The 23422-nt window shown below is 44.3% G+C and overlaps 1 protein-coding gene across 3 annotated transcripts in view; it reads right to left on the reverse strand.

The window, feature by feature from the left end:
• Positions 1 to 227: 227 nt before the first annotated feature.
• The window catches only part of TRPM6 (transient receptor potential cation channel subfamily M member 6), a 671614-nt gene continuing 648419 nt past the window's right edge, over positions 228 to 23422 (reverse strand). For all 3 annotated transcript variants that reach the window (XM_085633062.1, XM_085633061.1, XM_085633064.1), the window contains one exon: positions 228 to 744. In XM_085633062.1, coding sequence (XP_085489188.1) covers positions 635 to 744 — 110 coding nt within the window. In that variant the 3' untranslated portion in view covers positions 228 to 634. The remainder of the gene's footprint in view (positions 745 to 23422) is intronic.

Below are 23422 nucleotides of genomic sequence, written 5' to 3' on the forward strand. Positions count from 1 at the left end.
GTTAGTATGTGATAGAGATGTTAAACCAGTTTATTTAAATAGATTTCCGCTCCAGCAGATGTAAGGGTGAATTATTGCTGCTGGCATTCAATGCCCTGGCCTACAGCAGCAAGAAAATAATTCACTGTTCCATCCTGTTGGCTATTTGTTTACTATCTGCGTGTGAATGTGTGTTTGCGTGTACACATATGGGTAGGTGTAAAAGAAAGATATGGCATTTAGGTGTCTTTTATGGCACTTGGTTTATTATTGATCAGACAGCCAAACCCTAAATACCAACAAGAAAAGTTACAGTTTTCAATGATTTGTTAAAAACAAACTAGTTATTACATCTTTGAGGAATTAAACAACAAAAAATAGCATTATTCGTATGAATGTACAAATTTGTTGAACCACAGTAAAAAAATCCAAGGTCTTCCAAGACGAGGAATGGGAGTCTTTTAAAGCAGCAGGAGGTTTATTTACTGAGGTATTGTGTAAGGCGCATTTCTTCAATTTGCTTACCATTATAGAAGCCTGCAGGCGCAATGCAAAATTGCACAGTGCCGCGCAGGCGCCCGCCTAACCCTGAGTAAATAACTCCAAGTTGTTCACAATTATTCAATGATTGGGACTTCTGGCTTTAAGCCCGGCATTACAATCGCGTGTCGTACTCCAAAGGCTCGTCATCTTCGTCGACATCCGACTCCGTGTTTTCAAAGGCTAGACTGATCCTCCCGGGTGTATAATCATTCCTTTTCAAATCTGCAGAAAAGTAAGGGGAGGTTAAGCTTAAAAGTGAAGTCATGAAGTTTAAATGTTGGTAAACATCCACAGAATGTCATGAAAAGCAAACACTTTTTTCCTGGCTATACTTTTCACATCCTGTTGAATACTCTACATTTATTTTCATAAGGCTGCTCTCTGCTTTATTTTTATACGGTATAGGTGACTTATGCGCAGGGCCGAACTGGGAACCCAAAGCAGCCCTGGCAATTTTGTCTGACTGCAATTTTCACCGTGGAAATGTACATATTTCAAAAGGACAGGTGTATGTGGATTCCCAAGGGAGTAGCTACCAATGGTGCAGCCGGTACAATGCATGAGGACCCAGAGGTGGGAGGGGCCCAGTCTGCCTACACCAGCTGATGTTAATTAAGAGACGGCCGGTCCTCAATATTTTCCTTTTCTAGACACAGTGGACACCATGGGCTTGGCTGTGTTTACTTTTCAGGGGAGGGTTATGGAAGGACCACCACACTTCTGGACAACCTCGCCAACCTCGGACTCAAGCAACTGGTGAACACCCCCACCCACTACGCCGGCCACACGCTTGACCCCGTCTTCTCATCCAGCAAGCACATATCCTTCAGCCACTCCACAGGACTCCACTGGACTGACCACAGCTGCGTCCACTTCAGCTTCAGAAGACCCATGAACCACCACCACCCGCAACAGGTTCCTCGCCGGAGCTGGAGCAAGATCACCGCCGAGCAGCTCACCGCCTCCCTCAGCCAGAACCCTCCCACCAGCACAACGGACCCCAACGAAGCCGCCAGCAACCTCACCAAGTGGCTGACCGCCTGCGCCGATGACCTCGCACCACTAAAGAACCCTCCCAGCAGACCTGGCAGCAAGAAAACCCCCTGGTTCACCGTCGAACTCAAGGACTCCAAAAAGAACTGCCGCACCCTCGAGAAAGCCTGGCGGCTCGACCAGACCACAGACAACAGGACCGCCCTCAAGCACGCCACCCGTAAACACCATCAGCTGATCCGCGCCACCAAGAAAACAGCACTCAAAGAACGACTGGACAACAACGCCCACGACAGCAAGGAACTCTTCAGCATCATCAAAGAGTTCTCCAACCCCAGCGCTGGAAACAACGACATCACTCCCTCGCAAGACCTCTGCAACTCACTCGCCTCGTTCTTCCACCGCAAGATCGCCGACATACACAACAGCTTCAACGCACAGACCACGCACCCTACCACCGAACCAACGCCCGCCACCACCACCCTCGGCAACTGGACCCCGAGATGCCACCCACAAGATGAACACCATCCACTCCGGATCCCCCACCGACCCCTGCCCCCACCACGTCTTCAACAAGGCCGACGCCATCATCGCACCCCACCTCCGGGACATCATCAACACCTCCTTCCACACCGCCACCTTCCCGGAGAGCTGGAAGCACACTGAGCTTAGCGCCCTCCTGAAGAAACCAACGGCGGACCCCACTGACCTCAAGAACTACCGTCCCATCTCGCTCCTTCCTTTTCCTGCCAAAGTCATCGAGAAGACCGTCAACAGACAGCTCCCTCGAGACGAACGGATCCCTCGACCCCTCGCAGTTCGTGTTCCGGGCCAACCACAGCACCGAGACCGCCCTGATCGCAGCAACCGACGACATCAGATCCCTGATCGCCAACGGGGAAACAGCGGCCCTCATCCTCCTGGACCTCTCTGCTGCGTTCGACACTGTCTGCCACCGCACCCTAGTGCCGCGCCTCAGCAACATCAGAATCCAAGAGAAGGCACTGGAGTGGATCATCTCGTTCCTTGCCGGAAAAACCCAGAGAGTCCGCCTCCCCCCGTTCAGATCCGAGGCCACCGAAGTCATCTGCGGCGTACCACAAGGATCATCACTCAGCCCAACCCTCTTCAACGTCTACATGAGCCCCCTCGCAGCCATCGCACGCCAACACAACCTCAACATCATCTCCTACGCCGACGACACCCAACTGATCCTCTCCCTCACCAACGACCCCGCTACCGCCAGAGCCAGCCTACACGAAGGGATGAAAGACGTCGCCGAGTGGATGAAGAACAGCCGCCTGAAACTGAACTCAGACAAGACGGAAGTCCTCATCCTGGGATCATCCCCCTCCGCCTGGGATGATTCCTGGTGGCCCCCTGCCCTGGGCACCACTCCCAAACCAATGGACCACGCGCGCAACCTGGGCTTCATCCTGGACTCCTCCCTCTCGATGACCAGACAAGTCAACGCCGTCTCCTCATCATGCTTCAACACCCTGCGCATGCTCCGCAAGATCTTCAGATGGATCCCCACAGAAACCAGGAAGACCGTTACCCAGGCACTCGTCACCAGCCGACTGGACTACGGGAACACCCTCTACGCCGGAACCACAGCCAAACTTCAAAAAAGGCTCCAACGCATCCAGAACGCCTCCGCACGACTCATCCTGGACATCCCCCGACAAAACCACATCACCGGACACCTGAGAGACCTGCACTGGCTCCCCGTCAGCAAGAGAATCACGTTCAGACTCCTCACCCACGCACACAAGGCTCTCCACGACCTGGGCCCTAAGTACCTCAATGACCGCATGACCTTCTACACGCCCACCCGCCAGCTACGATCGAGCAGCCACGCCCTCGCCACCGTACCACGCATCCGCAGAGCCACCGCCGGAAGAAGATCCTTCTCCTACCTGGCAGCCAAGACTTGGAACTCCCTCCCCATCCACCTTCGGTTAACCCAAGACCATCTCTCCTTCAGGAAGCAGCTCAAGACCTGGCTGTTCGAGCAGTAACGTACCCCTCCCCCCCAGCGCCTTGAGACCCTTCCGGGTGAGTAGCGCGCTTTACAAATGTCGTGATTGATTGATTGATTGAAGGAGTGGAGTATAGGGGAACAGCAGGAAAGAGAGAGAAAAGGAATGAAAGGAGAGGGTGAAAGAAAGGTGATGAGGGCATGAAAAGGTGGCAGAATAGAAGAAGGAAAAAGGGCTGAGCAAGAAAGAGAAAGGAGGCAAGGATGAGCAAAGTGAACAAGGGAAAAGGACGACACAAGGAACCAGAAATAAGGAGAGAAGGGAAGAAGGTGAGGATGAGTGAGAGAGAGGGGCAAGAGAGACTAAGGAAGGGCATAGAAAGAGGAGCATTAAATAGATGATAGGAAAGTGGGGTGGAGATAGGGAGGTAAGAAGGAAAGACGAGCTGAGTGAGGCGCTTGGAGCCCCATAAATGACATTAGTGGAGCTGCTGCAGTGACACTGGGTCCAAGGGTGTGATGGGTGCTTTTCACCTCATTTACAGCAGTATTTTAATACTGGCCGGGGGGGGGGGGGGGGGGGTAGTTTTATTGCTTGCTCTAGGGCCCACGACCCCCAGTCTACGACACTGTGCATTTTCAGGGTGCTACAGTGGCGAAAACACGTCCATCTTTAATGGGGGGTAAGAGAAGGGGTTGTCCACATGGATAAAATATTTTCCTGTGGCACTGTTTAATTTGTAAAAAAACATAAGTGCTGGGGCTCTCGTCAGGAGGCAGCTTGCACCAGGTCATTTGTCCTGTTAGCGCCGTCTAAAACAGAACCAACCATGAAAGTGGGGAGAAGATGTGGCATAATGGCCAGAGCTGTCAACTTCGAAGCTGGGGAACCAGGTTTGAGTCTATGAGTCAGCTCAACATCCTGTGATTCGGCACAAATCACTTAATCTCCCCGTGCCTACCCTAAATGAATGTGTCCTGAAATGTGCTCATGAAAAGCGCCGGTGTTGATGATTAGGTGCCGGTGCTGAGCACCGGAAACCACCAGCTCTAATTAAGCACTGTCTCGTGGACATAAACAAAATGATGTCTAAATCATAGCCACATACCCACCACTTTAAATGTTCACGTGGTTTTAATTCTGCACGCATAAAAGCTTATGTCCATGATGTCTCATTGAAACCGACGAATGTTCTTGCCTGGATTGTGTCCTGGGCGTAGTGGGGCTACGTGGAGCAGCGCGTACTGTGCCCAAATCTACGCACACTCGCATGCTCCGCGTAGCCCCACTACGCGCCGCCCGCCTCCCAGCCACCCTCCTTTTAAAATAATGTAACGTATGATAAAAAAATTAAATATAATGACTTACCTGCAGCGCGGCGTCTCCGGGGCTCCCTCTTCCTCGTTAACACTTCTTTTCACAAATGCGCATGCGCGGACGCCCGCGCATGCGCATTTCTTGCGAGACCGGCGCTTGCGTCCGCGCATGCGCATTTGTGAAAAGGAGCTATCGGCAACGAGGAAGAGGGAGCCCCGGGATGCCGCGCTGCAGGTAGGTCATTATATTTCATTTTTTTATCATACTTTACATTATTTTAAAAGGAGGCCGGGCGGGAGGCGGGTGGCGGGCGGCAGGCAGCTCTGCTTCGCCCTGGCGTGTGCGTAGCGCTGCCTGCTACGCCTACTTCGAAAACTGCGAAGCAGGCAGCACTACGTACACTCCGTGGGCGAAGCGGAGTACTACGCCCGGGGTTAAAGTCGACTACTGTGCTTACCACTGTATTCACCCTTGCAGCCTCAACTGCATTCCACGTGTACAAATAAACACACTAGTGGTGTTCTGCCAAAAATCTAAATAAACGAGTGAGTAAAAAATAACCTGTAGGCAGCGTCCAGTTCAGTCCGGGCCACACCCTGAAGGCTTTGATGCCACTGGAGTGAGTGCACCGCACAACCGCTCAGCAAAGCAAAATTAGATCGACGTCATACCGTTTGTGTTCGAATGGCATTTGTACCATTTAAAAATTACATATTGTGCCAATTTGTGCAGGTCGTCAGTGCAAACGGCGGTGCACAATTGACACCACTGATGCAGTGATGCAACATTACTCAGGCACCAGTGTAATGCATGCAGTCGGGGCCCAGATGGTGACTGTCTTAAGTACTGGCTCAGTTTACAGCCGCCAATTTGTCTTCAGAGTTGCAGGGTGCCGAGGGCCACACGTGTCACCCAGCGAGTGAATGGGAGCCGCCTTTTGTGGCCGCAGCCCTGTGACACGCAGAGGACGTGTAAAGTCACAGCAGACGACACCTCTGCCCTTCTCAGCTCCTGCATTCCTTATCCGAGGCAGCACACTTCGCGACCCGACTCCCCTCTCCTAACAAGCGCTACAGTTTATTGGCATTTTCGACAGTTGTCTACGGGGGAAAGAAAGCTACTTTGTATTATGTTCGTCTCCATAACATATCGGCAGTTTGGCAGCAGACTCCAGTTTTCATTAAGAACCTGCTTTTTTTCCTCTAGATTAAATTGCCATCCGCCGCTGATTAAAGACAGCTTAGTTGTTGTAAACTGCTGCAGGTTGGCCCTGCACTGCTTGCAATTAGACAGGCTTGCTGTGATTACTGAACTGTGCCAACATGATGTGCAAAGGCTGATTATACTAAACCGCGGTGTAATTTCTCTAAAGATTCCCCCAGCGCTCGTGCGGCAGCTATGCTAGAACAGTCTTCTAGGGTGAGGCGCGGGGCTGCCATTTTATCTTTCTGAGGAGATTCGATGCTTACTTTCACTAATATAAAATGCCACAAGCCGCAGCGTCAATTGCGAAATCCCCCTAGTTGCAATTTATTATTTTTGTGCCACCAGCATGACACTCTGTTCTTACATATGCAGTGCCCACAGAAAGTCTACACCCTCTTGAAAAGTGTTCTTTAGCTTGTCTGTGGCTCAGGACCAAGCATGAGGGTATTGCCACTTACTTGCACTATTGGTTAGTTGGTTTCTAAAATGTAGGCCCAGTTGGGAAAAATAGGAAAAGTCTGCCGTAAGGGCAGTCGGAGAGTTTTTTTTGTGAATGTGTAAAAGATGTAATCAAAATATATAGTTTAAAAAGTCAGTGCTACTCTTTTCTTTTGTTTCATTCTCCAGGACGTCCCTCCATGGAAGATAGTGAAGCAGAAACAATAGGACAGGGGCGCCTTCACACACACACACCAGTTGCTACGGGGAGGAAAATATCAGGGGGCTTATTTACAAGCCCCTTGCGCCGCCAGGACGTCACTTTTTCCCACATTAAAAGTGACGCATCGGTGGCACAAGGGGCTTGTAAATCTGCCCCCAGGAATTTTAGGGGATGGCGGGTTAGGCAAATCTTTTAGACCAGGAATCTTTGTGGGAGGGGGAAACGCGAGCCATGAAAACTGCAGATGGGTGATGCAGCTCAGAGCTTGGCTGCTCGAGTGCTGCCCGTGGTGGGTCGGTCCAGGAATCTGTGTTGGGGGGCTCAGGTCAGGGGACAGGGTGGACAGCAGCCAAGAAATGTCAGTCCCTTCATTACCACTGTGGCCTTTTGCAGAAGCTCCACGAGTATTCTGTCATTCCTTGATTTTAGGTCATTAGCTACAAAGATCTCCAGCTCTCTGTAACATACACTTAGACTAGGGCTTGGGTCAGCCCCTTGCTCATGATTGGATGGCTTTGCTGTCCGAGTTGTCAGCTTGATGATTTTCTTCCCTAATGTTGTGTTTGTCCCACCCAGTAGGATTACGGTCTCATAGTATTCTGACCGGATTATTTGTATCCTTCCAATGCATTTTTTCAAGCGGCTCTTTTTTTATTTAGTATTTAGCTTTTCGTGGGAGTGCATGTGTTTCCTCGCTCTCTCCCTCTTCTTTTTTTCTGCATCCCCACTGTGCGCTCTCTTTTCATTTCTCCACCCCTGTTCCCCATGCTCCCCATTCTCCCCTGCCCTGTACCCTATCCCTTTCCCTGTGTTAATTTGTAATTAATTTATTTAATATCATGAGGGTCCAGCAGCTACAAACCGCTTCATGTCACTTCCTTTCCTACAATTCATATTGTTATTCATTTTTTTCATATTTTTATTTAGCTTTCTAATATGGCCATCTGACACAATGCGTGTGCATGCATGCGTCACAATGCATTTGTGCACATCGGAGGCCACCTTCGAATGGATCTGCTTCATTAAAACATACCTAAATAAGGACAGAGGGCGAAGGATTTGTTAGGAAAGGAACTTGATCTTTCCCGGGGAATACATGCCTTTACTAGAGAGGATGTCTACCAAGCCAAGTCTGGTATCTATATTCACATTTCCAACCTAAGGGGTGGGGCACTCATTCCTTGTTCAGAAGAGCCCTCATCTGCACAATTCCATGTAGCATGCTTCGTCATTGGGTCCTCATCCAGTGTAATCACAACCACCGGGTGGGCTCAATGTCACTTTTAAAGGGATCACTTAGGTGTCCACCAGCAAACAGTTTCGAAGTGTTGTAGGGATCCTGAGAAGGGAGCTAAAAATGCTGTTATTAGGGGAAGCCTTGGTAGGTTAAAAGCACAGTAGATGCAATGAGAACATTGATTGTGCCTCTGCATCTAACGAACGCTCTCATTGCATCTCTTCTATTTTCTTTTAAGGTCTGTCTTAATAGCGCAGCTGTCTGCAAGATGTATTGTTACCAATTCTTTAAAGAATACATACAGTGGGCTTTGTCTTTAGCCAGAGGATTATGACTCTCTCAACTCATACTATTGGCTCTTTGGTGCATCATCCTGCCGCCTGTGGAGCGATTGCACTGCAATGCATGAGGGACTATTTTACATCTAAAGATACACTCAATCGTGAAACATTTTATTCCTTATTTCAATTCAATTCAATTCAATTCATGAAGCTTTATTCGGTGCATATGAAATGACCATAAAAGCACAACAACAATAAAATAAAAAATACATTTCAGTGTTGCATATATAACAAATTACAATTCAAAAACTACAAATGACAAACATAATGGATTTAAAAGCACATACTTTTCCTGGCCTTAATAGATTGAGTTAAAAACATAGCAGTAAAAAAACAGATATCGACGTTTTGTAAGTTAAAAACTAACCTCATAGCATGGTTAACTGTACGTATACCATATTTACAAAACATAGGTTTTAAATAGGCAATACGAAAATTCATATACAGTTTACAGATAAGGAGAAAGTGCTCAGTGCTCTGTTTGGAAACGCCATCACACATACAGGGCCCCTGCTGATATTTCTTTAGTGTTGGCAGTGCCACTAGATGATGGACAATACCGAACCTCAATCTAGACAGCACAAACTTATGGGATGGCCTCGTAACCCAAACTAAATAAGTAGGTAAACCTTCAACAAGGTTATGCTTATTGTAAAACATAACAGTAGATAGAGAACCATTAGCAATGGCCCGTTTCCTTGCGGCAAATGCCAGAAAGTTTGTTTTCAGCTCTTGTTTCATTATTAGCGATGCGGCGTTGGGGTCCGTCAGGATATTTAAATTAAAAATCTCAGAGAAACACTTGACGACATATTTTAACCATGGTATATTAAGAAATGTATCCAACGAGAGGCAGTCCTCAATGATCGATCTATTAAAAGTTTTTTCTTCTTGGAGCCAAATAGAACGCCAGATCATAAGTGGCCTCAGAGATAATTGAACGGTAAGAAAATTAATGTCAAGCTCTCGATGGGTAAGATCACTACAAGCAGTGGGCGGTAATAGCAAAAGTTTTTTAAGAAAGGCATTTTCCTCTAACTGCAAAAAATGAGCAGGAAAATAGCCCCAAACACCAGCCTCATACAGGGCAATACTAACGCACCTAGCTTGGTAGATCTTAAGCATATCACTGGCACGTCGATCCCCAACCTTTGCAGCAAATCTGAAAACACCGTGAGCATTTTTAGCCATTTTGATACGAATATTTTGGATTTCGTTGAGCCACTTTCTATCATAAGAGATGGTGATACCAAGGTAGCAAAAGGTATCCACCTGGAGCACCTTATCCTTATCAATAAAAAAAGAGAAATTAGCAGATTTACTTTTCTTTTTACTTTTGGCCCCACAAATCATAATATACGTTTTCTTCTTGTTAATGGTCAACCTCCTGTCCTTAATAAAAGAAGAAAATCTATCGATCAGACGCTGCAATCCTAGAGGGGTTCTAGAAAGTAGGACAGCGTCATCAGCGTATAACAACACTGGCACAGGAGAACCTTTAATCAATGGGGCATCTGCTTGAATGGTTTTTAAAATTGCGTCAATTCCATTACTAAATAAGATAAAAAGAAGGGGGGCCAATACGCAGCCCTGTCTAATACCTCTTTTCACGCTAAATTTGGGAGTACATTCACCTTTGGTCCCAAAGCGCACACATGTTTTTAAATTCCTATACAGCCTGGCCAGAAAATAAATTATACCTTCTGGTGCACCTAACTGCAACAAGGTTGGCCATAAAATCGAATGGTCAACCATATCAAAAGCGCTACTTAAGTCCGCAAAACAGAGGTAAAGTGAGCCTAACTTGGCATCAGTATATTTCCCGATCAATAGATCGAGATTTAAACACTGATCAAGTGTGCCCCTGCCCTTTCTGAATCCATACTGACTATCAGCAAGGATACCATCTTGCTCGGCCCATTCCTCTAGCCTCACGAGCATAACTCTGCTCATGATCTTGACCGACGAATCTAGAAGTGAAATTGGCCGATAATTTTTTGCATCGGATCTACTGCCTTTTTTATGTATTGGAATGATAATAGATTCCCCCCATGATTCGGGCGGCTCAGTACATATAGCAGCATTAAAGACTGTGGTCAACAGGGGGCTCCATATTTCAGGGGCCACTTTATACACATCAATAGGCACCCCGTCTGGGCCCTGGGCTTTACCCCCTTTACTTGCATGAATGCCGGATTCAACCTCGCTAACAGTAATATTTAATGGTAGAATAGGCCATCTATTATGGCAGGAATCAATACGACTGTTGGAATCAAAAATATTGGAAAAGTGGGAAACCCAGTCATCAGCAGAAACATTGGAAGTTAACATTGGGGTGAGCTCTTCCTTAATAAAAGGAGAATTAACTGTGGCCCAAAACAGGGTACTGTTAGAAAATTCGGCTGCTAAATTAAGCGAGTCCCAAGCCAACTGCTGTAGCTCACGCTTCCTTCGCCTTAAAGCAAGCTTATAATCCCGCCTTAATTTCACTACAGACTCATTATCCCTAGGTTTTTTGGCAAGCGCAATTTTTAAATTCGGTCAATAGGCGACTGCACTCATGGTCAAACCATCTTGGAGCATTGCTACGCTGGCCCCCCTTAGTTTTAGTAAATCTGGCCTCGATAGTTACATTAATATCCATTAAAGCATTTAAAACCTGTAATTCATCAGTAGGGTTTTCGAAAATAATATTAATACTAGGTAGGCAGTCCCTCACAATAAAGCCAATTAAATCACTAGCTTTGTCCCCATCCCATCTCAATCGAACACCATTTAATCTATATGGGTCGATGTTAGAGACCACAGCGCCCATTTTAACACAACTGTCAGCCCAAAAGGTTGTTTCCAGGATAATACAGTTATGATAACTTAAGGTAGTTACTTCAATCCTAGGTGAAGCACAACAGGAAACAATATTAGAGGAAACAATCACATGATCAATAACTGAGCAGGAGTGGTGACCCTTAAAAGTAGGGATAATTTGACCTGATTCCTCCCTAGGGAGACCTAGAATTTCTAAATCATAATAGCCCAAACAATAATTCAATAGATCTCCATATTTGGTATGACAGAAATGTAGGTGTTCCACTCCCACATCGTTAATAAATCCACAAACATTTTCAGTTGACAGTTCACATAGCGGGATGTTAAAGTCACCAACCCGGATATAATCAAAAGAAACATTGGCATCTGGATCCAGGTTTTCAATGGCACTAGCTAGATCACGGACGACTACATCCCTGGAGCTATCAAAAATATTATTATAATAGTTTATCAATAGAATGTTATGGTCATATTCCTCTATCAACCAAAGAATCTGGGCATGTTCACCAACTGTTATATATCTTTTTACTATAATTGGACGGTGGATTGACACTAAAATCAATAAACCCCCTTTTGCTCTACCTGGCCCAGTGCCCTTAGCCACCAAATTATATGAGGCAAACCCCTCATAATTAATTTCTTCCCTACACCATGTCTCCTGAAAACATGCAATATTGAAGGAATTGATGAAGTTCTGCCAGCCCAAAACTATCCCTTTTGATTTTAACCCTGCAACATTCCAGCTGGCTATGGTTATACCATTACCCCTTGCATTAGCCCTAACAGGTGAAGTAAAAGTGGTTGGATAATTTCCTTCCCTCTTATTTTCATCGACTGACCCCCTACTATCATTTTCAGGATAAACCTCCTCCTCGGTTGATTCCGCAACTAAATTCACATTAATAGTTTTGGTACCTTATTTCATGCATGTATTGCACACATAACCTATTTATTTGTAATTCTTTTACTGCAGTAGGCTTTTTCAATATTCCTGTCAGGACTCAAGTGTGAGCTATGTCCAACACCATCTTCATTACAACCATTACCGCCACTACCAGGACAATCATTGCCACTATCACAGCCACCACTACCACCATTGTCACTATGACCACCACCATCGCCACTACATTATTACAACCACAGCAGTTGTGCCTTCCTGTGTCTGCATGCTTTAACAAATGAAAGCCTGACCTATTGACTTTGCCAGTGCTTATTTAACTATGGGTAGCCATGTACAGCACTTACCAACATGTAGTTTGTATAACAATTACGCAACACTAACAAACACACAGCATACTCTTTTAATGGAACTAATATTTTTTCATGAATAAGTAATACATTAGAAATACAAAATGGAAGAATTATTGAGTATGTCATTAGCTGCCTTAGATGGACTCACATTTATATAAACAGTTGCAGATAGCGAGCTTAATGGGACAGGTCACTCCCAACACCACCAACCCAGATTTAACAATACTTCAAGCTACGAAGGCTCTGTTGCGAATTGTTGATGGGCAGCAATAAATTATCCAACAAGTTCTCAATGGGTAATGAATCAGGGGTGTGGCTTGGACACTTTGGTCAATTCATATTCATATGTACAATGGATGATGCCCCAGTCCCTGTTGATGAGAATCATCCTCATTACAAGATCCTGCCGCCTCCATGCTTCACAGAAGGGATGGTCATCTTTGAGGGATGTGCTCTGCGGTCAAAATGTTCCATTTGAGCTTTCTCAAGCTGCAAATGTTTTTATTAAATGTCCACAGAATATCTACCATGCTTTTTTCCCCGCACGCTTTGACTGAAATGAGATTTATGGTGGGATTTTGTGAGGCATTGTTTTTATCTTGTTCCCATACCGCACTGCTCACATCTATGGAGTACTTGGATAAGGTTCGCACATGCACACATTGGACAGTCTAGTCCAGAAAATGCCTGCAGCCTTTCCAAAGTTGTCTTTGACCTCTTAGTAATGTCTCTGATCATTATCAATCGGGCACAGTTGTTCCCTTGGAGGGACAGCTTGACCTAGGTAGGGTCTTGGTGGTGCAATGCACCTTCCATGGTTTAATAATCCCCTTGACCATGCTCCAAGGGATACTCAAGGACTTTGAACACTTTTCTACCATTTTCAAAATTGATGTCTTTTACATTGTTGTCACAAGGCTCGTGTGTAAGCCCCTTGGTGCTCTTACTTTGAAATGCAAAACGCAGCAAAAGACCCCTGCAGGACCTCTTGATTTTATTACTTTATACATCGGAGCTAAGCTAGGATATTAAGATAAAGGGCAATGAGTGGACATTTATCCAATCAAGCCTATTTAGCTTATATTCCTAATTAATTTTCTAAAAGTGTCTTTAATGCATTTTAATTTTAAGCTATAATGTAAAAAAAGGTGCAACGCTTGACAGGAGATATAGACCTTTTGTGCCTAGGTGACTGATATGCAGGCGTGAACACAGAATTTCAATTGATTGAAAAAGAAGGTCCCGTGGGGAAAAAACGGCTTCGATTTAAAGAAAAGTTAGTAAAAAATTCACAACCTCACCAATATTCTAATCAGTTGGTATATAGTTCTATTTAATGCTATTAAACTGTTATTAACAAATTTTAGATTTTTCAAAAACAGGAAAATGCCATTATTATTAAGAACGTGTGTAAACACTAAAAGGTATACTTTTCTTGCCTGCTTTAACAGCTATTACTAGCAGAAAGACTCCAAATTATATTCAGGGCCATATTTATTAAGGGGGTGGATCGCCTTTCCACCACACAATGTGGATGCAAAGTCGACGCAACCCCTAAGATGCAATTTATCATGCCACACAAGGCCCCCTTGCATGGCCCTGAGTAATGCAACACAGCGCAAATCACTGTGTTACACCCCAGGGAGGCATTCCATCGGTGGTGCATGGATGTTCCCATGCAACACACATAGATTTTGACATATTCCCAGATTTACCATTACTGGTAGAACCGGAAGTGATCCAAAATGCCATGCCTTCCCAGAGGAGGCTTAATGAGGAAAGATATCTTTATTTGTCCTCGTTTTTTTCCTCTTTCTAAGTGTGCTGCATTCAGCACACGAAGAAAGAGGAAAATGCCTCAGGGGATTGTTTTTGTGCAAAAACAATCCTGCTTGCAATGCGGGCATGCTGGTATCATGGTGTAAGAATGCCTGCATTGGCGCAAGGTAGCACATTGAGTGCCAGCACTGGTAAAAGGCAGGAATACACGATATAAGGTTAAATATGGTGCATTCCTGCACTTTCCCAGTCAAGCAGCGCAGCCAGGTGATGTTGTGCGCTGCATCACTTTTTGATAAATAGAGCCTTCAGTGACCAAGGGTTTTGGAGGAGAGAAGAATGCGCTATTTGTAGTGAGGGAGAAGGTATGATCAAAGGTGGCAAAATGGGATCTCTGTCCATTTACAGCAGATGTCCAATTTCAGCCATGCATTAAATGGCTCCTTTCGAATACTTCATTCTTTGTAAGAAAATGCACTTTATGTATGAATAATCCACAACCTCCTAAGTATTGCCTTCTGCATAGCAGTATGGGTGTGTGAGATATGCAAGAATGTGAAAAAGTTTCTACTGTACACCACAGATCCCAGCACGGAATAATTTTCTTCCTTGAGAAAGTTAGTGCTATTATTCCTAATGAATATTAACACAAGTGTCAATGTAAACCATACAGTCACTAAATTAGCCTGAGTTCAAACCCATGGTACAGAGTAGGCAAGCTTAACTTAGGGCAATGTGTAAAGTATTTATACTGTAAACAAACAATTATAACATAGTTACACCAAACAATACAATACTAAACTGAATTAGAAAAATAGAGATATATTTTATAAACAAAATCATAAAAATCCACACATATTACTTATTAAAATTTTAAGTAAAACTAATACCAAAAATCAATAAGCGCCAATGATAGTTTATGGAAGAAGTAGCCATGGACCTAGGCGCAATTTCAGGCTGACCATGATGAAGCACATGTCGGGTACAACAAAGGGGTTAGTTCCAGTCAAAGATTTTACCTTCTGATTTAGGGCCTGGTTACAAGGTTGGCGGTCTTCGAGCGGGCCGCTGCGTCAGCATCCCGCTCCATGACCGCCCAACCCATAGTCTGGCCGCCCACCGCATTTTGATTGGAATACAGGTCGGGCGGTCCTGCGGAGCGGTTCCACAGTGGTGCCTTTTAAAGGCTCAAATCTGAGCCTTGGAAAGGCACGGTTATGGGAGCGCCACAGCACAGCAGCAGCACCACCAGCATTTTGTGGGCCTTAGACCTCTGCAAGGCTGCCAGGGATCATGGATCCCTGGTGGTGGGAGCGATCCTACAGCGGTATGACAGCCCAACTCGTAATACGGCGGTCAGACCCCCTGTGTGGCGGCAGCCGCATCGCCACCGCGGAGCCCGCAAAACCCATAATCAGCTACTTATGCTTTTTTATAGAGCTCAAAATCCTTCAGTGGGGCAAGCCTAAAGCTGGATCTGACAAAGTAGCATCGAAATCAGATTGGAAAGCAGAGAACTTTGCCACTAAGTCCCACTCCGGAGGTCTTGGAAGTTCAAACCTTTTCTAAGCCCCAACTTTTCAGGATTTCTGGAGCAGCTCCGATGAATCATGTTGAATGCTCCCAGGACCTCAGGGATAGCCCTGAGAGACCAGGACTCACACCAGTAGAGGCCACCAGCAAGGTCCAGTACAGTTCAAGTTCTTAATGGGCAGTTTGTCACTTTAGGTAAGATACCTCTTGCAGATTGTTGTGTCCCTGTAGCCATACAGGAGGTCAGCCAACCAACCCTTGGAGTCAACTTCATTGTTCTGGTATAAGAAGGAGCAGATTGAACCCTTAAGGGCTCCTCTCAGGTCAAAGGCTGCAAGTCCAGGCTTTTTTTCCAAGTTTTCTCTGATCCAGAAATTATTCTGAGGAAGGTTACTCGTGGTGCCACATTTATGATTTGTACTAGGCAGTGCGTGGAGGTGATTCCTGGATGGTTCCATGACAGAATATCATGGAAAACAATATTGACTCACCAAAAATATTGCCATCCTATCCTTAACCACAAATAACACAAATATTAGTGACAAAAATATCGGCATAAAAAATATCTAAATTTAACAATATTGAACACATAAATTATTGTCTAACATTTAAAAATATACACAATATCAAAAATATCAACGACAATACCAAATACAATAGTATTGCTAAAAATAGGGAAAATATTTTACATCTCAAATCCTTTTTTAAGTTGATTATATATAAAGCCCAACAATAAAATACCTGCTCAAAAAATTAATAATACATTAAAACAACAAACATAAAATTATTCACACGCATAACCAAATATATTTACCATGCATTTACTAATGAAAATATACACATTTTATAAAAAAAATTATTGCAATAGAATAAATATTACAGCACACATTAGAAATAAATGTAACTTGTAAAATATATAACTGTTAAAACAATACAACAAATTCACATATTCAAAAATTAAAACAGAAATACTATTAACAAACACAAAAGAAGGTAATATTATAATGAAAATTCAAACAACAAAAAAGTAGCCAATAAAATGTACCATATAACAAACTAACTGATATAAATAAAACATAATTAAGTGAACACTATGGAAATAGCATAGTTTTTCACTATTTTTAACATGAAAAACTGCAAGAAAATGACAATCTGCCAGACTGCATGAAAGTCAGAAGGAAGACTTCAAGAAAATAACAAGTCACATTCACAAAGTAAGTTTTAAAATTTAATTAACTACAATCTAATATGACATCATTTTAAAATGCAAATTAAAAAATATATTCCTATCCTCTCTCTTTTCTAATATGTATTAATCCTTAGAAGACTGTCAGCAAAAAAAAAGCACTTCACACCAAAACCTCCAACTCCACATTTGTAAACCCGGGCAAAGGAACAGTCAAAGTAAGTAAGAAAAACACAATTAGAAAAATAAAATAACACCTCTAGGTTAAACTTAAACATAAAACCTCACCACCACTCAAAACTAGCCAAACCTGCATTTACAACATGTAACTAAAATTTTAAAAAGATTTATTGGTGGAAAAGGAACGCCCACCTGACCCAAATCTTGATGACACCAAAGAGAAACTAAGAAATCCAAGTGCAACTTAAAGCGACTGCTCCTAAGTGTAAAATGTAAAACATGTGAATTATGTTAGCAGCAAAAAGGAATGTTTCAACCACTATAATTTATTTTAAATGTATGCTACTTTGGACATAATGGCAGAAAGAGCCACATATTTCACATCACAGAAAGGCAAACCAAAGCTTTTGCACATGGGATACACACACTGCCAGGGAAACCACAGAGAATGTGTATTGGAACTATCCTAAATATAATGCAAATGCATGCTATGGAAGGACTACAACGAAAAACTATATTGTAACTAACGTCAGGGAGCACCACTACCCCCCAAATTCAACAGAAAAAGAAGTAAGCCATGTACTTAAAAATTTAAAAGAGACAAGTACTAGTTCTTATTAGACCACTACTAAAATTTTAAAAGAGGCACTCCCTAAAGTACCTGAGCTCACTAAAGGTCAGCTACCAGCAACTCCTATTTTAAAATGACTAATATCACATACTAAAAAAGAACACAAATCAAACCCCTGCTGGTCCTAGACGATACCAAGGAATACAGATTCCAGCATAACTATTCACTAATGTAATATAGAACACTTCTTCCTACACGATTACCTAAATAACGACAGCAGAATGATCATAGTTGTTAGTGAAAATAAGCTCTTAAAATTGTCAATGTGAAATGAGGATGGTGGAGAGAATCTTTAAAAAGTGATGGCAAGGGTTCAAAACCTTTACTCATGATACAGATAAAATCCTAACATATGGACTAGTGTTTACGTGAGGGGAGGCACAATAGGAAGCAACTCCATTTATTTATTTTTAAACAAACATATAAAATTAGCGTTCTACTATATTTTATGATGAAATTAGTATTTTCGTGAATGTAATATACTTTTCATACTAATCAATTAAGTGATAATGATTGTTGCATATTGTAATGACTTAAAATTATTTGGCATTGAAAATGATTTAGGAATGTGCAAATAAAAAATGAAACGTCCTATAACTACACAATAAACAACAGAGGATTTTATAGAATGTATATAACCTAAATTAATTAATAATGCCACTTAGAAGATATAAATCTATGTTGTAATTTGGAAAATATTTAGCAATCTTAAAAAAAATAACAGCACTTGGAAATACACTTTATGGGGATAATTTCCAGACACTGTGGTGGCAATAGTCTGCAGCACAAGAAGCAAACAGGGCAAATAAAGCCTGACCGTGAACTACTAAGGAGTGGAGAATGAGTGAGCTTTCAACATTTGCCTAAATGTTTGAGTCCATAGTTCCATTAGGCTAGGGGCAGGGAGAGCTTACCATTGTTTTGGACCTAAGATAACAATCTATCTCCTACTCAAATAGGAACACTTGAAGGGGGCAGGTGTGAACATTGCTTTATTTGAGGACATAAAGTCCCTGATGGAAAATGCTAATTTGATTTTGTTTTACGTGGGCAATGTTAATAAGGCTCATGTCTATGAAACCTTGGCATCATATTCGACTCCTCCCTCACTATGAACCGACAGATCAACGTCACATCCTCCACATGCTTCAACCCCCTTTGCATACTCCGCAAGACCTTCAAATGGATCCCCCCGAATCCAGGAAGACCATCACCCATGCATTCATCACCAGCAGGCTGGACTACGGGAAAATGCCCTCTATGCTGGAATCCATGAATCTCTACTCCACAAACTCCAGACCGCCCAGAATGCCGCAGCCAGACTCGTCCTCAGCATCCCACGACAAGACCACATCACCCAGCACCTACGAGACCTCCACTGGCTCCCCCTTTAAAAAAAAGAGTAACATTCAAGCTGCTCACACACGCCTAAAAAACCCTCCACAACACCAGACCCCAATACCTCAACAAACAAATCTTCTTCTCCGCCCCCAAGAGAAACCTCCGCTCTGCTGACCTAGCCCTGGCCGAAATCACCTGCTTCCATAAAGCCAGAATGGGAGGCAGATCCTTCTCCTACATCGCGGCCAAGACCTGGAACAAACTCCCCCTCAACATCAGACGAAGCCCAACACTGCAAGCATTCAGGAAGAGCCTCAAGACCTGGCTCTTCGAATGACCACAGCTGCCCGAAACCCCCCTCCCCCCAGTGCCTTGAGACCCTTACCGGTGAGCAGTGCACTCTACAAATCCCTGGTTGATTTATTGAAACATGATCTGACACTGTGTTTGATTGGGATTTGCAAATATAATGCAGGTATTTCCATATTTATGCTAATCAACAGTGGGCCTACCACTATAAGCAAATACCTACAGCTTTATTTAACTTTCAATGCTACATTACACCTGTGATTAAATATATCTGGAGGGGACCCACTTATGTGTGTTTTGTTACTCATGGTCTCTGAACTAAAGATAATGACTTTGGTCTTCTTACTGTTTAGCTGCATCTGATGTATGTGTAGCAAAACTTTCCATCTGCTCTTTATTAAAAACGAGTTTGTTCTGGAAGTAAAGTTAAACTATAATGCCAGCATGCACATGGTGTGCCAAAATGCTAGCATTATTTCCTGAGAAAAGAGACATGTCTTCCGCTTCCGTAACAGGTTGAAGACACCATTTTGGTTCTCGGTAAGTCAACATTTGTTTGACTGCTATACAGTTTTTTTGGGGGAATGTATTTTTATTTTTAAAATAGAACAAACAACGCAGTACAATTTTGCATGAGATCTCCACAAAAACAATTACAAATAGATACATAATTTTCTGCCATCATCAGGCCGTCTCCCCCCCTTCCCCGGGATTCACGGAGACCAGTATTCTCCACACGTGTCGTTTCTCTACGGTCATGTGTATGCACATGGGGTCCAGAAACAGTGGTGTCTGGGCCGTGCCAGCAACCACAAGGGCATCACTTAGTCGGGCCCTAGGATCGGAGACCCATGTGTGGTATGTGTCGCGAACTGTTGCATATCACCACCCACGTCAAGTCCGAAGTGTCATCTCCAGGGTCCCAGATTTAGTGGAATTTCCTGGGTCACCCTCTGCTGTGGTATGTGGTTTGTTTGGCTATCATGTACATGTCCATACCCATCGTCCATTCCTGAATAGTCATTTTATCTGCCACCCCCCATTTCCTGGCAATATCTCTTTTCGCAACCACCAACCCCAGGGAAGCAAAGACCAGTTGCGTTCTGGTGATGTCAACTTCACTCGGTATCCCAAGTATCACAAACCTGGGTTCCATTGGTAACTTCACCCCCAGGACAGTTCCTAGTAGTCCCACCACCTGCCCCCAGAATGGTGGAAGTTCAGGACACGCCCAAACCGTATGAAAGAAATCGCTGTTGCCCGCGGCACAGGCCAAGAAAAGTGGAGACTCCGCCCTCCCCATCCTATGCAGTCTGTCCCTGTCGTTGTATGTCCGATGTAGTATCTTCAACTGAATGAGCCGGAGTCTCGCCTATATGGCGACTTCCCTGGGGTGCATTAATGCCGCCTCCCAGTCTATGTCCTCCATAGCCCCCACCTCACTCTCCCATCGTGACCGAAGTCTCACCAGCCCATCGGGAATATTGTTGTTAATGGATCTGTATGTAAATGAAACCGCCTTTTGGGCGAGCTCCTCATGTAGGAGTCTACCCTCCTAAGGCACAGATTCCGGAAGTTGGTCACACAAGACATTTTCTGCCGGCCATGCATGGCGCAGTTGTGCGTATTTAAAGAATTGTGAGTCAGTCGTATTGTATTCTTGTTGAAGCTTGGCCCACGTTTTGAGGTCTCCTTTCTCAACTATGTTACCTATCATGGAAATCCCAAGGAGTTCCCAGGCCTCGAATCAGGTGAACTTCCATAGCTCCCTGAAGCAAGTCCCCTCCCAGAGTGGGGGGGCTTTCATCACCCGTCCTGTCCAGCCCATGATCTTGTTCGCCCTCGTCCAACCCCGCCAGGGTAACCTGAGTCGCGGGCAGCAGGCGAGAACCACCCTTCCCTCCATATATATAGTGCAGATGCGTATGGGGTAGCATGACCTCCTTCTCAAGCCGGTATGTATGGTGTTGTCTATGTTTGTGTATCCATTTGTTTATAGGTATCAAGTGAGATGCCCAGTACTAAGCCTCAATGTCAGGGTGGGCGATCCCTCCATTGTAGGGATTGCGTTGCAGTGCTTTAAGTGCAATTCTAGGGTAGCCCCATAGCCACAGTAGTGATCGGAGTGTGCCAGCAATCTCTGTCAAGACAACATGGGGAAGGGGGTGGTACGAGTTTTGGAGGGTATAGAGAAGTTGAGGCAGACTAATCATTTTAAAAATAGCCGCACAGCCGAGTAGGGCAAGGGGGAGCTCTCTCCATCATTCCACGTCCGATTTAAAATTAGTGAGGACCGATCATAGATTTTCCCTTCTACACACCTCCAGATTGGGAGTGATGAAGATGCCCAGGTATTTAAAGTCGCTTTGTACCACTCGAAGGTATCCTGGCAGGGGGCAGTCTATTTGTGCAGTGGTCGGGCAGTAGAGTGTGGACTTGTTCCAGTTTATTTTATATCCCAAATGGCTGCCATAGTCAGTGATCAATTCAAATAGGGCCGGGATGGTCGTAGCCGGGTGGGAGTTATACATCAGGATGTCATCAGCATAAAGAGAGATATTCTCCTCTTCAATGTCCATGGGTGCAATATGGAAACCACAGATGGAGAGGTGCACCTGTATTGCACACGCCAGAGGTTCACGGGTAAGCAGGAAAAGAAGAGGGGAAAGGGGGCATCCCTGACGCGTTCCCCGCTCGATAGGAAAGTGTGCTGAGCACCATCCATTGACTCGCACCGCGGCTATCGGCTGGTTGTAGAGAAGTGTCACCACCCAGCTACGGAATTTCGGCCCTAACCCAAGTTTAGCCAGGGTGGCATCAAGAACAGCCAGTCGACCGCGTCAAACGCTTTCTCTGCGTCCAATGATAGGCACAACTGTGGGCCAGTCCGGTTCCGTACCTTCATGAGCCAATTGTGGGTGCGCCTAATGTTTAAGCGAGTGGATCTGCCCGGCATAAACCCCGATTGATCCTCGTGGACCAAGTCTCTGATCACCCCCAGGAGACGCGTTGTCAGTTTGGTGGCCAGAATTTTGACTTCTGAGTTTAGCAAAGAAATGGGTCTATAGGACCCACAGTGGTCACGGACTGCTATACACTGTTTTCAACAATATGAGTGTAGATCATGGGTTTCCAACCTAGGCCCTTGAGGTCAGGGTGCATGCAAGTTTTCTGGCTATCCACATAAGAAACATTTAAATACTGTTAATCAATGTGGAACTCATTTAAATATTTAAGGCTTCATTTCTAGCTTGTCTGAGGTTCACTACTTCATAAACATAATGATATCCTATCTGTTTTATTACAAGTGTTACAGGCTATAATGGATGTAATAAGGTGGACGGTTGTTAGACCTTGTATCATTGGTGTGATTTTGCCCTAAATTTTTGCCTTCAGACCTCCTGTTTTGACTGACTTCGTTTTTGCTCGCCTTAAGATTCTTCTCACTTTACCATAGCTAGACAGTGCTAAAGTGTGTGGGCTTTTTCCCTAAAACATGGTAAAATTGGCGTATTAATAATTAACTTATAAGTCCCTAATAAAGTTCACTACATGTGCCCTGGTCCTATATTACTGATCGTGCTACCCACTTAAGTAGCCCTGTAAACATATCTCAGGCCTACCATCGCAGAGCCTGCGTTCAGCTGAAACTGCTATTTCGCCCTGGCAAAATAAACCTCTTGCAAGGCCCAAACCTTCCTTTTTAACACACATGTCACCCCTAAGGTAGGCCCTAGACAGTCCCAAGGGCAGGGTGTAATGTATTTAAAAAGTTGGACATGTGCTTTCAAGTTTTACATGTCCTGGTAGTGAAAAACTCTTAAATTCATCTTTTACTGCTGCAGGCATATCTCTCCCATGTGTGGGATACATTTTTATAAGTGTAATTTCCAAATGGGAAGAGATAAGTGGTTCATTTTTGGTGTCTCTAGAATCCACATTTAAAAATATTAAAAACTTAAAAATGATGGCAAAGTTGGATTACATATTACAATTCAGAAAATGGCACTTTTACAAAGTGGCATTTTCTTGCCTTAGCCATTTGGTGCCTGCAGCCTGTCTCTGGTCACATGGCTGGGTGTAGTTGACAGTTGGGCTTTGTGTATTCCTCCTAGACAGCCACACAT

Source organism: Triturus cristatus, chromosome 2_1 (assembly GCF_964204655.1).
Source record: "Triturus cristatus chromosome 2_1, aTriCri1.1, whole genome shotgun sequence".
NCBI classification, from domain to species: Eukaryota; Metazoa; Chordata; class Amphibia; order Caudata; family Salamandridae; genus Triturus; species Triturus cristatus.